A 15439-nucleotide genomic window follows, 5' to 3' on the forward strand; every position below is an offset into this window, starting at 1 on the left:
ATATTTATAATTCATTATATTTTTCCGTAGGCTGGAGGTATTGACACACACTACTCGTCATTTAAAATTTTGGACCCTTCTTCATTCATATACAAGATGTCAGAAAGGATGGATGAATGGAACCCACCTGAATCATGGAAGAGAATAACTTGCATCATGATGATTCGTGCCGGCCATCAAAATAAGGATATTATGACTGCTGCCCAATGCTCCCTGAACACAGTATAAACAATCAGGCATGAACTAGAGACTTGCAGTGGGGACTACAAGGATGTCAAATGTCAAAAATGGTTGTCTGAAAATTTCTGCGACTTCACCAGTATAAATGTTTGGCCACCAAACTCGCAGTTGAAAAAGACACCAATCGCACTTCCAGTAATACAAAAGCCCAGTTAATGGATAAAATTAAAACGGTTTTTGAGGCTCTTCCCAGGGAGACTCATCATCAGCTTGTTCGAGGTTTTGAAGCAGGATTGAAGCTGTGATCGATGCTAATGGTGGTTATTTTGAGTGAATCTTGTTGATAGTATTGTAATTTACTCTGCCTGTAATTTTTTTTGTCAATTCATTAAATTTAATAGATACAAAGAGGATTTTCTTTTTCCTTACGAAACTGTCAAATTTATCCCGAACACGCTGTATATATATATATATATATATATATATATATACTTTGTTACTCGGCTCAGAGATTTCAGTTTCTTTATTCTTATATGTTTATAAATTGCGTATTTTTTGCTTTAAACGTGATTGAATTATGTTGTTTTTATCTTTCGGTTAAGGTTTTTATGCCTTTAGTAAATCTGCATGCAATATTTGTAGAGTTATCAACAATTTAAAAGTTGTTTAAGTGCGGCTAAGTTTAATTATTCGCGCTCCACGGCGGCCGAGTTTGTTTTTATTTGAAACGTGATAGTGGATTTGTTGCCAATCTAGAGAAACTAAGCTTCTCAACAACAATGATAACGCTTTCTTTTATTATTGCGAAATAAATAATGCTTGATCCATTCCAGAATTTATTCGAGGAAATAAGTGTTTAAGATCTATTTCGTAATTATTAATGTAGATATTTTGATTTTTTATGCATTTTCGCCTTGGCGCGAAGTGAGAACTAAATTAATTGAATGAGAAATACTGAATCGTATGTGAAAAAATGTTTCTTTCTATTGTTAGTTTAATTTCTTTTATACGTAGTTTTAGATTTATTATAGTATTTGAATAGAACACAGGGAAACGATTAGATAATTCTTCAGATGATATAAATATTGTGTATTCTGAGTCTGTGAAAAGTTCCAGAAATGTAAAGAGCTTCTTTGGTAAAATAATTTTTTATCAAGCAGTCATCAAGCAGTTTATCAAGCAGTGTGTGCATTCAGTCCATAACAATCCCGTACGCACGTAGCAATATTTTCTCATGCTGAAATTCATGAGGCAGAATATTTGAGCTTGTTCGATTCTGCCTTACCTTTGGATATCGCAGATAATATTATGCAACACCATAAATAGCCAGCTTGAAACTGATACTTATTTTCAATCTAAATAGACCAGAAATTTCCGAAGACAGTGCTGCTCATGGTAATTTTGGTGACTGATAAAAACAACAAAAAAGAATACTTTGAAATATTGTAAGATATTTTTTCTCTTCTAACCACGTGCCTTTATGGCGTAATCGGAATCACGTACGGCTAGCATTTGGAAGATACGGAATCCAATTTTGGAGCCCATGTTTTCAGCTTCAACAAAACCAATGGGTCTACAAGTGGTTCACGAACTGAAAAGGTGGTAGGCAATAATCCGCCATCACCAGGCTTTCAATCGTTACCAGTTGCCTTCTAAGAGGAGATGGAATTTAAAGTATTTTCTCCTCCATTTGAAACCTTGGTAGAAGAGAAATTTTGCTCTTCTGTGAAGGTGGTGATCTTAAATAAAATGTCCATCGGTGACTTTTAATAGCAGTGTTTATTTATGTATTCAGGAATAGTGTCTACTTTTAGAGACTGTCGCTTTGAGACGTTACGCTCTATTTATTATCGAAATATACGAGGTATTATTGAAGTTGTTCACTATAAACAGAAGTCAGTTATTACTGCTACGAATTTGAAAGAAATATCGTTATTCTAATAAGGGAAAATTCAGGATCCATTTTACACATTTTTTCATAGATTATTATTTCATTTTTTTAGGATTTTAATATTTTTTAAATGGATATCTATCATTGCAGAATTCGTTATCAGGTAGCTATTTTCCTTCAAATTATTTCAGCTTGCAAGTTAAACTTACCTTCAAGTTTTTACACTGAACAATATTTTCAAAAGACGATTCATTTAAAATTTCTCAAAAATTTCACTCTCCATTTGCCAAGTACGAAATGCAACTAAAGAATAGTGATCCACTTTTTAAAAAAATATGTACGTAGAAAGCATGATTATTTGATTATTGAATTCATTTCCGATCCAGTAAAAACATGTTTATTGTTATATTAAGTGACAATAACAAAATTTATGTGAAATATTTGTTTGGCTCATATTTCTAAAATTCCAGTTTTCCAATATTTCCAAAACTCCAAAATTTTAGTATTAGGAATATTTTCTGGAGCATATGCTTAATCAGATAACTGCATTGAAATATGAAACTGCTATCATACTTTATTTTATTATTTAGGTATGCCAACGGTTTTATGGAAACGTCTGCAATAATTTGTCTAGCAAACGATTTACGAAATGGCAGCAATTAACTTCTCAGTAAGTTCTTCAGCTTTCTCAGTAGTTCTCATTTTATCTTTTCTGCATTTTTATGGTCATTCTGCATGCATACCTTCATTTTCTAAATATTTCTGTAAAAACGTGTGACATATAACAAATATATGTGTATATATTAAATTACTCATTCTTTTAATTATTGTATTCCCCACATAAAATAATTGTTATTGTTTGGACTTATCTCAGAACAAGCGCTGGTGATTTTAATCTTGGCAAGGAGTGCAACATTGCAACTGTCGTTGGCAAGAGCCTTGATTACCGTACAACTGACTGCCCACCAGCGGCCGAGCGGTAAAGTCACTGAACACTAGTAGTTCGGTCCGATGTTCAAATCTCGCGAACGGGCTGGCTGCATGGCTGTTTTCGTGGTTTTCCCCATGTGTAACGTGTATACGAGCCAGTTTCCCTTAAAAAGTTCTCCACGAAGGCATTCCTCCCTTAAGGCAGATAGCCTTCGAGTGCTTTGCCGTAATCTAGTAAACCAAACCATACAACTGACAATACGGCTCAGTTCTGCCCTCAATTTTAATGGAGAGCACTTCGGGAGAGGGGACGGGTTCAGGGTCTTCCTCTGTACCTGCCATCAAACACTCGAGTGGCTCGCCGCATATTTAGAGTGCCCCCATGCCGCACAAACACTATACATTTACAAAAACATGAATGCTTTCTCCAGCCCTTCGGTACAGTCAGCTTCGGTAGGCACGTTCTTGGTTAGGCGGCATAATAAAATAATTAAACAAAGTTAATAATTTTTACCGTAAATTCGTGAATAAAATGTCAAGAAAGCAACTGTAATACCGAGCCATTCCTATTACACTTCATATTTTATTCATAGTCCATTGCATTCATTAGAAAAAGCATAAAATCTAAAATTGATCAAAATAATTTTTTCTTCAGTCCGCTATGGAAATGCACAAAAGGAAAAACCATGGAAGAATTTTATTGTTTATGTATTTAAATGTGCTCATAACTAAGATTAAGAGCGTGGAATCATGCAAAAATGTGGCCTTTACGTTATAGTGATCAGGATTTTCAAAAAAAATTGTATACGTTATTTTCTTTTTTATCCGAATTAATTTGCCAGATTGAAATGTTTAAGCTTTCTTGTTCCCAAACCACCAGATTTATGGAGATATCTGATACTTGACTTCCGGAAACAAGCACTGCAAGTCTTATTTTTTTTTTATTTTTCACATATATCATAGCGGGAGTCAAACTGGCGTTTGTGCTTTTTGTTGCAAACACACAAGGCAGATTGCGAATCTGATTGGCATGCTTGTTAGTTGGTTGATTTTTTGCAATTCCTCCCTCCCGTCAATCTGAAATTTGGCTTGGGTAAAAAGCTGCTTAGTTCGAACTGCTTCGTCTGGAGAGGCGCTATTTTGCTCAAAAATGCATATTTATATTTTCAATTAATTGGTAAGATTGAGGCAAACATTAATTGCAGAATTTATTCCTTTTTTAGCAAAATTAAATCTTTTGTTAGGGTACATTTTCAATAAAGAATCTCACTAATGCAAAGGATGAGATTATTTTTTATGCGAATAACGAAATGCATTAAAAGGAAATGTTTCACATTGTTTCGGAAATGTGGATTTTTGATTTTACATTACGACATTTTGTGCAAAATTTCAGGAAACTGGCATCATTGTGGAAAAAAATTAAATGAATATTTTTTAGTCTGGAAAATCAAAGGTTTTATCCAGCTTCTGCAAAACAAACATTAACAAATTTTGCCTAAAATTTTTCATTCTTTAAAGCTCTGACGTGTTTTAAAACACAATACCACAAGTATTATTAGCTTTACATTAATATTGTATTTTTAAACATTGTAAAGAATTCATGTAACAGTTTATAATTAGCCTTTTAGTTTCATGTAAGTGTTAAGGAAAATAAATAGAGAATCAAACATATTATCCATACTCTGGATTTGTTTAGCATTTCCAGCAAGGGATGACCGCAAATAAAACATTTTGGCTGTCTAACAATTCATTAAATATAATTGTACCGTTGAAATGAATTTTATAATTTCCAGTTTTCGTAATTCTCATTAAGGTTAAAGGTTTAATTTCAACTGGAAGTTAAAGTATTTAATTATTTTAGTAGTTTCCGGATTTATAGTCTGAATATGAGACTGTTTTGATGTTTTAATTTACTGAGCATCGAGGAAAAAGAGCGCTTGTTGCATTTTGCTTCCGAAGTTATTCATCGATTTTATTAAACTTAGTTTCACATTCTGCAACTTCATCTTTTAATGCATTATAATACTACAGTTTAAGCATTTCTAGTTTATTATTTTTTAAACGATTAAAATTTTAAATTTTATTACTTATGTCGATATTTTACAGTTCCTGTATTTCTTCAGAATTAAATTTAGAAAGTTTTGTTAATTGGGTCTCTTTCCGCTCCGATGTCTCTTTAAGAAAATTATATCCATTTTTACTTCATTAGAAGAAGTAAAAAGGAAGTATTGTAATCGCGAAAAGTTTCAGGCAGCATATTTCAACGAAAATATCCATTTTGACCGCTATCGAATGCAACTTAACGATATTTTTGCGTGATATCTGTACGTAAGGACACAATAAAAGACTCGTTTCCTCAAATATATATATATATATATATATATATATATATATATATATATAACTGCTTTTAAATTAATTCTGAAGAGAATTTTTCGTGGCGTCTGTATGAACGTATGCACGTACGTAAATCGCATAACTCAAAAACGAGTAGCCTCATAACGTTGAAATTTTGTATATAGGATTGCTATAGCATGTACATGTGCACCTCGTATTTCGGTTGCAATCGGCCGCACCAAACGTATATAAATATATTTATATATATATCCACTCTGTTACCCGGCTCAGTGATCTCAGTTTCTTTACTCTTATATGTTTGTAAATTGTACATTTTTTTTTATTTAAAAATGATTGAATTATGTTATTCTTATCTTCCGGTTAAGCTTTTTATGCCTTTAGTAAATCTTTCTGCAATATGTTTAGAATTATCAACAATTTTAAAATTGTTTAGGTGCCGTTAAGCCTAATAATTTTTTTTTTTTGATGGCGCCCATTGCTTGTTTATATTTGAAACAGCACACTAGTGTATTTGTTACCAATCTAGAGAAACGTAGCTTCGCAACAACAAAGATAACGCCTTCATTTATTATTGCGAATTAAATCATGCTTAATCCTTTCGGGAATTTTTTCGAGGAAATAAGTGTTTAAGATTTACTTCGTAATTTTTAATACAGATATTTTGAGTTTTTACGTATTTTTACCTTCTCGCAAAGTGAGAAGTGAATTAATTGAATGAGAAATACTCAATCGTCTGTGAAAAACTGTTTCTTTTTTGTTTTGTTTGCTTAATTTCTTTTATACATCATTCTAGCTTTATTATAGTATTTGAATAGAACATGTGGCGAAGATTAGATAATTCTATTCTTTCAATGATATAAATCTTGTGCATTCTGAGTTATAATATGAACGAAGTAATACTGTTAAGTGAATCTAGCGCCAGAGTGTCACTATGGTAAACAAATACTAGAGTGAATTTTAAAGAATGCATTTATTCTATTGTGATTTATTCGCTGTCGGCGAATTAGATTTAATTCAATCCAATAAGCTTAAATGAAATGCAAGAAAAAATGCGTATAATTTAATATTCCGTACAAGAAAGTCATGTAGTGTACACATCAGATTTTTTATTATTATATTCAAAGTAAACAATGAATTACCCTATCGACTTGACAACAAAGGTGTTCATTCAATTCGTAACGAAAACAGAATTAAAGTTCTAAATAAATCGATGGATAGTAAATTCATGAAAACGAAGCATAAATTTATTTTTATAACTAAGGCATATTTTCGGATATACTATTATTATTTTCAAATTGATAAATAAAACTTTATTCGATAAACTTTACTCGATTATGTAATCGATAAATAACACTTATTATATTATAAATCTCTTAACTCTTCTAACAGCATTTGAAATACTCAATTACTACATGAAAGTTGTTTAAGAAGAATGAGAGTTGGCGGGATACTATCTCACGAATAAAATAGGATCATACCAAGAAGAGCGCCAACAGACGTGATTATAGAAAATCTTCGAAATTTCCTTCTGTCTCTTCTCTTAGTAGTTAAAAATTCCCATTTTTCATTTCGTATTCTTTCTCCGTAGACTAACGTTCAGTTGTAGTGAGCTCCTGGGCCTAACCTTATCCCAATATAGTATCTTTTTTCGAACGTTGAAAACAGTGTTTTACCCGTTCGTAGAAAACAATTCAGTGAGCAATTGAGGCGTGAAGAGATAGCAGCTTTGACATATTCAGAAGTAATGGCAGAGTTCATAGCAATTATTAAGTTGAAGAGAAGTTTTGAAAATGTTGACGAAGCGGTGAAGACCCGGAACATGTTCAGCAGTCACGGAGTAACCAGGAGCTTGCAAATCTGCTATTGGCTGCGGAAGAGAAATCTTGTTGGTTAAGGTGAGATCTGCAGTGTGCTAGAGAGAGAGGCTAGGGTCTTTTCAGTTCCACACTAATTTAGGGGGATGGCCGAATGAAAGAGGGGTTGAGGGCCGATGAAAAAGTTAAATGAAGCCTGCTATAAGTTTAATTAATGAACAAAAAGTTTTAAAGTTTTTCAAATTATTAGTGCTAAACCATACATTTTGATATAAAGAAGTTTTAGGTAATTAAAAGTTAGTCAAAGGGAAAATACATTTATGATACGTTTCTGAGGATGGTTTTTAGCCTTTTCCTCTGTTCTACTGAATTGGTGTCATAGTTTAAATCTGAAATTGTTGGGTTGTTTGCTTTGATAATATTAGTGTAAAAGTATTTTGATAACTTGATCATCACATCAACTATTAGTGGAATATTGCATTCATGGCGAATGGCGTCGTTACGGACATACCAAGGACAGTTTGCCAGTTGTCTCAGTGTAGAGTTTTGGAGCTGCTGTAATTTTAGTAAGGTATTTTTGCAAACATAACCCCGGACTGGGCATGGATATGTAAGAATGGGTTGCAGAATGGCCTTATAAATGAGTAATTTTAGATCTATTGCTGTTTCGAACTAGTTTGAACACAGCAATTAAAACGCTGTTTTGAACGAGGGGCTAAGTGTAGATTTACTAGCTCGAAACTTTGTAATTATGTGTTTAGTGTGAGGCTACCATGTTAAGTATGATCTAAAATTACATCTAGGTACTTAACTTCCTTGGCTCAGGGAATAAGAGTATTGTAGAAGATGAGGTTTTCATCAAAAGTTCTTGTAAACATGACAGCGATAGTTTTTTTCAACATTAATTTTTATCTTCCATTTGCTATGTCAGAACTCTCTAGTGCATGAATGTGTATTTGTAGCTGCTGTATAGCTGAGGTAATAGGTGCATTTTGGTTGAGGATTGCAGTGTCATCTGCGTACATAGCAAGTGTTGTGTTCTGTGTGTGTGGGATATCGTTCACGTAATACTGAAGCGCATTCTACCTATAATCGTCTTCTTGTTTATCTATTTTACGCTTTTCCTTCTTTCACATTTGTTTCGTGTTCCCATTCTTCCAAGAGCAAAAAGAAGTTAAAAACTTACTTTTAATTAAAAAATAATATATTGGCTATTCCTTTTAAGTAAAACAACAAAATTGATGACGTGAACTATAATGTGCAATAATAAATGATATTGTGCTTTTATTGCAACTATTAAATCTTCTTTCTTTGATTTACTGAAACCCATCATTTAATATCGAAATAAAAAATTAATATCTCAAAATAAACAGCTATTAAATTAAAGCATTAAACGGAATTTCAGACAATTGATACTAATTAAATTACTCATTTTAAACATCCCTGAAGGAAAAACGAAGATCACGTGAATCTACTGATTCCATTCCGTCTGGTGATGCTGTTCTGTGTATATGAGTTGCATTACATATGTTATGCAGATGATTTTATACACATTATACAAATAATTATTTCAAGAAATTATATTTTATTAAAAGTAAACATATCTTTCTGTTACAAAAATGGAAGCCATATGTTTAACAAAACATCAAATTTGACGTCTCTTTCGTATCGCATATTTATGTAATTAATATATATTTAGAGAGAGTGAAAAAACGTTACATTGTGAAAATAAATTCAGTAGTTTTACACATTTCCGAATATTTAATGTCCGATTTGAGATAGTTTGATTAAGAAGCAATAAATCGTGTTCTTTCTTGACAAAAGATGCACAAGCAAAAATTGCTTTTCCCCTATAAACATTCTCTCATAATTATAAAACTGCAAGAAGTATCATAAATTTAATATAAAAAGAATGAATTACATCATGGAACTCTAAGAATAAATCTAATGTTTAATTAGAAAATAATGCATTTACATTAGTCAAAAAAATTTCTAATCGTTTACTAATTCAGAAGTCAAACAACAAAAATCAGCGTTATATTTTCAAAATTTTCACAGGACTAGTTTCGATGGTTTTACCGAGCCACCATCCTCAGCTGCAAAACCGCAAATGATATGATCGTTTATTAGAAAGTTTTGTATTTATATCAGTCAATAAATTATACAGTAAAATACCTCGTAATCGGTGCGCAGTTATCGGCAATATCAAAATAATGGCCCTTTCGAAGGCTTAAATTTAAATCTGAGATTTATGCCTATGAGATAAAAAAAATATGTTATGGACTATCTAATGATATAAATGCAGAAAACATTTGGTTTAAGTTCTGACGTTCAAAGTAACAAACCTTATCTAACCAATCAATTATTCGGAATATAAAGATAAACAGTGGATTCCTTTTTATGCGTCGAAATAATTTCCAATGGCGAGCTCTAGCCTTTTATAGGCGTTGGCCGCTACTAAGACTAGAAAAAAGCCGTATTCTCTTTCTTATTATAAAGGCATCTAATAGATGGGCCACCACCGCCTCCTATAAACGTATGAACAAATTACAGCTGTGGTTTCTCCAAGATTCGAACTCGGACCTTTCGGTACGGCAGTCAGAGTGATTTACCACAACAATTTACACTGAAAGACGATATATTTACTTTGGCTCCTGCCAGAAAAGATTTCAAGGATAGTACTTTATGTTGCTGGTGGTTTAAATTATGGTCAATGATTTTGTTCATACATAACGAGTGGAATGACAGAGCTTCTGCTGGTTTTAAAACAAGTCTGCCGCAAGTATCCGACATCTTGAATTCAGTCACGTGTTAGGAGAAGATTAGTTTTAGTAAAAACGGAAGTGCAAGGCTTGGTAAGATACAGACAATTATGTTCCCCCTCACGCTCTCTCAAGATGACAAGGAAATGATCAGACATGTGCTAGAAAGGGAGAAATATGATATTGAGGAAGGTTTGAATTTAAGACGGTTCGCATAACAAAGAGAATTACAGGGAAATAGGTGAAGAGTTGCATAATTTCATAAGGTTGGTCAAGAGATTTTCATCTTTATCCGTATCTAGTGTTATGGAGCTTCATTGCATGCACAGCGAAATTTTAAAAGTATGGCGACAATAAGTAGGCAGATATTCGAATTCATAATTTTCACGTAATAATATATATGGTAATTTTTAAATGTTGCTCAAGTTTTTTTTCCTGAAATATAAAATCATACGTAGATTTTAATTTTAAATAATCTGTGCGATTTTCAGTATTATTTATTTAATTGTGATCGATAAATCAAAAACCATGACAGACGGACTTTGCATGCTGAAGTTTCCGCAGATGGCATCACAAAACATGGATAGGTAAAATCTAGAAATATATGTTTAATGATTCGAAAAAAATTTCTTATCTGGAATTTCTGAGGAACCATTGTTGCCGGTTAAGGGGAATTCTACTATACTTATATCTTAAAATAAATAAGCAAAATAGCAGCCTCCGTTTTCAAATGATAAAAATAAAATATAAGCACACAAATTTTATTATTTGGGTAATCTGCTTATGAGTGTTGGATATTTAGAAAAAAAAAAATTTAACTATATGAAACCTCAATTGCACGTAATTTAATTACAGAAACATTTTAAATATCCGATAAACAATTCAAATTTCTGTTTGTGCTATCTTTGAAACTTCGGTGAATATTTATGCTGTCGGAGTTTCTTTTAAAGATGAGTTGCATCTGGCTCTTCAGTACAAGTAACGTGCTAATGTGAATATTAAGAAAATTATCTTCAAATGTTCAGCTTCAATTTCAGAGAGTAAAACTCATCTTTACTTTGAAGAGTCATCTGAAAAAAGTAATGAACAACATATATAACAAAAGAATAAACTGTACGCATTGAGAAGGATGTAACGAAATACACGATTCTGAAAATATTTATTTTCATATAATGAAAAACATGAGACTACATTTAAATAAATTTATCTATTTAAATTCGCATATTATAGTACTTAAATCGATAGAAATGTAATAGTCGGCTGCCAACAACACAAAAATAGAGCCATCGCCTACGGCTTCCAGTTGCCATCAGCTAAGATTTTTATGCTATTCAATATATTTTCAAATACAATTAGTATCACCCTGCATCACATACGTTCCCCTAGTATTCCTTATTGATACTTCATGAAATTAATTTAATTCTTTTGTAGAGCTATAATTAGGTATGAACCTGGATAGCCGTGGTCGATACAGTTTTAATCCTCATGCATAGTCATTATTAAGTACAAATATATGTTTCAAAAAGTAACTCACACGTCACATGGGAACACCGATGCCCTGTCTAGAAAACCCTGCCCAAAAAACGGCTAATATTGTTCCAGAGTCGAAGCGAAAAACGAGCTGATTAATCTGGTTCCACGAGAAATTACAACATCAACATCGGCTGATTGAGACCCATGGCGTGACAAAGAAGTCAGGCATGACCACCTGGAACACTACGACATTTAACCCATAATTGACTTAATCTTCAAACAGGAAAGTTTGGAGTGACATTTCGATCGACAGTCCTATAAGAAAATAATATTGGGCACTCTAGGATTCACTCCATTTCCGAACCATCGTCTTGTACTGGAGTTCGAATCGGGCGATGGAAAGGCTTTCCGATGATAGCTGATACTTCGAAGATCCCGTGTCCTGGAGGTCCTGAAAAAATTACATAGCAGCCGTACAGAATGCCACTTCGGAATAATGAAGACTTTGCAGAAAGTTCGAGAATGCAATTACTGGAGTAATGCGAAGGATGACGTGCAAATAGGATGCCAATCTTGCGATGCCTGTGCGAGTCGGAAAGGACCGACGAAACGCAGCCGGGGCAAGTTACAACGTTACAAAGTAGGAGCACCTTTTAAACGTATCGACTTTGATCATGAGACATCTGCCATGAAATGCTGATAGCAACAAATACATTCTCGTTGTCATAGATTACTTCAACAAGTGGCCTAAAGTGTATCCTTTTCATGATCAAGAGACTGTCACGGCAGCAGAGGCAATGGTATAGCATTGGATTTCCAGGTGAGTGCCTCTTCAGTTGCATTCCGATCAAGGAAGAAATTTTACCTCGGCTGTTATAAAAGAACTCTGCAATCTACTCGTCATTGAAAAAACACAGACGACACCTTTACATCCCCAGTAAAACGGCATGGTGGAGATGTTTAATCGAACCATCTTAATAACCTCTCGTTGGTGGTTTCCAGAAGCCAACAGTACTGGGACAAGAAGTTACATCTGTTTTTACCGGCTTATCTCAGACTACCGGCTATTCCCCATCCCAGATGGTCTTCGGTTGTGACCTTCGTCTGCCTTGCGATCTCTTGTTGGTCAGCCTCCGGATGTGCCTTCGTCGCCTGAGAAGTTCATGTAAGATTTCGAGGCAAGATTTGAAGTGATGCACAGTTTTGCACGATACCCACTCTTTTACCCGGCTTGGTGAATTCAGATTTTTATTTTTATGCGTTTGGTAAATTGGCATTTCTTCTTTAAAAGTTATCGAATTATATTGTTATTATGTTTATGTTAAGGAATTTACGCCTTTTGTTAATGTCTTCCTAAACGCTTTTCAACGCTGCGGTTTTTGAACTATATTTTAAATTATTATAAATCATTATTTGTTCGCACATTAATTCGTTTATATTTATACCAAAGGCTAATTAAAATGAAAGAAAATGATGAAAATAATTCACGAAGCCTGGCTCTCAGAGCTTGCATTAATTAAGCTAGAAATATACGAAAGATATTTTCTAGACGAGAAATTGCCATCCTATTCAGTAAGTAAACTTTTCGTTTGCAGTCTGGGACGAAGGTATTGCAGTGAAGACAGACATGGGATTGCATCAAATTGTAAAGATATTTTCCTGCAGCTTGTTTGAAATAACTTTTTCATTCGTAAATCCAATACTTCAGTAGTAATTTATAGCAGATTATGGCAATGCAACGCTTAAGGATTTTGAAAGTATTGCAAATCCGATGGCTATATTTACATAGAATTGTGATTCACATTACAGCGAAAATAGTCAAATGCATTTTGAAGTGTTAGTAATTCAGCTGATTTTCTTTAAAATACCAGAATCATATTTCTATGGTTTAAACATAATAAAAAAATATACGAAAATTAGTAAAATGCTGAACAAGTCATTGTACAATAAACTACAGAATATTTGTCAAACTACTGAAGAATGCAGAAGATCATTATAATGCATACCTTTCTTTATGCAATTAGTTGGATCATTACCAAAAATGGTATTTGATTCATCTCTGACTGTCTCATAAACACCAATGCATGGATCTTCAAAGGATTCATAAATATTTCCAAAGGAATTTTCGTAACTATTGACTTCGAGATTTCGAAACTTCGTTACAGGACTCAATAAAGTTGCATCTGTTGAAATATGAACATTATTAATTCATTATAAAGAACATTATTATTTATTATTATTATTATACATAATGAATATATATGTATATTCATTATATATAATAATAATACGCAAGGAATACATATTTATAGATCTCATAATAAAAACATGATAACAACAAAATCCTATAATATCAACTTAGCTGAAAGAGTGATAGAGTAAAAATATCTAAAACGTTTTTGGTTCTATATTATATATTGACCACTTTATTAAACAGAGATTCACCGTAAGAAAATGCTGTTAATTGTGTACATTTTAGTACAATTATTATCATTTTATGTGAATTGCATCTAATGTTTATGTAGTTTATGTAATATTAATATATTTAGAATTTGTTGAAATTTGATTTCATATTTCAATTTTTTAGTCCACCATTATCCTTTTATCAAACAAAAGCATTTATCTTATAAATTAAATGCTGCAGCTCATGCAATAAATGTTTAATATTACAAAAATAGAAAATAAATCAATCTCTAATAACAAACATTTTTAAACTTTTCAGAACATTTTTAAATAATAATTTTATTATAATAGTTTCAAAAGGAATTACTGAACTTAAAAACGTTTTGCATTACTAACAAAAATAAAATAGCTGCAAGGTATAAAATAATACTACCTTTTAACAATAATTTTATGTTTATTAAGAACCGACAATAGCATTATTATGAATATTGTATTTATTTATCTCGTGAAAATGCTAATGTAATGTGAATATGTTCTTTATATTTCATAAATTATACTCTAAATCGTAGTGTAATTGTAATAATATGCTTATCTGCATTTTCAATTCATTTTATTACTTTAAAAGACTTGAACCATGATTGTTGTAATAGTAGGACTCCACACTACCAATCTCATATGCACAATCATAGACAATGAAGGCACAGCCTCCAAAACTAAATGAGAATTGCAAAATATATCTTCAGTGCAATAACACAATCTCCTATGGGTCTTGGTTTAAGCAAAATTTATTTCCGCTGCATATAAATTGCAAACTCTGGGAAAACAGGCAAATTAAATCTTTCAATGGCATTCAATAACTGAACTAATAAACCTTCTCAGCATACTGTACAAAAAAAGTAAGCATCACTAACAATATGATCTCTAACCATAGTTCCTTAATAACCGGTCAAATTCCAGCAAAGCAAAATTCAGTGATAGCAGAGTGCTCAGTTCAGTCTTCGCAATAACGGTATCTACAGCAACAACAACAGTTTTCAACAGCCTCCAGGATACACGCCGCACAAAAAATTCAAACATTAACAATAACAATAAAAAATAAGTTCGACTAATTTATGCTAAAGATGTACGCCAGATGTCTGCAGTACCAAAGTTCGGTCAATAATACCAATAGATCAAGCCGAAGCACAGATCCAAACAAACTGGTCCTATTAAACAAGGAGGATAAGCAATCAAATACAAAAACACTGAAGATACCACAGCAATGAACAATCTGCTGTAAAATTCTGAAGAAGCAAGAGAAATCAACTCCAGAACTTCCAAAATGCGTACACCAAAATGCTTAATACGTCAACTTCAACTATAACACCTCAACAAATGAAATGTACTCTCACTATAGCTACGAAATACAATAAAGACGATTTCACACCATTATTTCCACCTAAATGATACATTCAACACCTTAAAGTGGACAGCTAAATGTCCGCCTAGTTCTTTTCAAAAACGATTAAGCAAACAAACAAACAAAAAAAAAAAAAAAAAAAAAAAAAGCTCAGAACAGATTCGAGAAAACAATCAAATCAATTATATTCCACACTTCTATAGCTTGACCTATAAAATGTATTTGATTC

General features: G+C 32.5%; 1 protein-coding gene across 1 annotated transcript in view; it reads right to left on the reverse strand.

The window, feature by feature from the left end:
- Positions 1-10758: 10758 nt before the first annotated feature.
- Positions 10759-15439, reverse strand: part of LOC118181778 (uncharacterized) — a 288201-nt gene continuing 283520 nt past the window's right edge. Inside the window, exons 37-38 of the mRNA XM_085818801.1 lie at positions 13415-13591; positions 10759-11005 (exon numbers count right to left, since the gene is read on the reverse strand). Coding sequence (XP_085674927.1) covers positions 10989-11005; positions 13415-13591 — 194 coding nt within the window. The 3' untranslated portion in view covers positions 10759-10988. The remainder of the gene's footprint in view (positions 11006-13414; positions 13592-15439) is intronic.

Source organism: Stegodyphus dumicola, chromosome 6 (genome assembly GCF_044657685.1).
Source record: "Stegodyphus dumicola isolate Sdum_Otavi_A_Nest chromosome 6, ASM4465768v1".
Lineage (NCBI taxonomy): Eukaryota > Metazoa > Arthropoda > Arachnida > Araneae > Eresidae > Stegodyphus > Stegodyphus dumicola.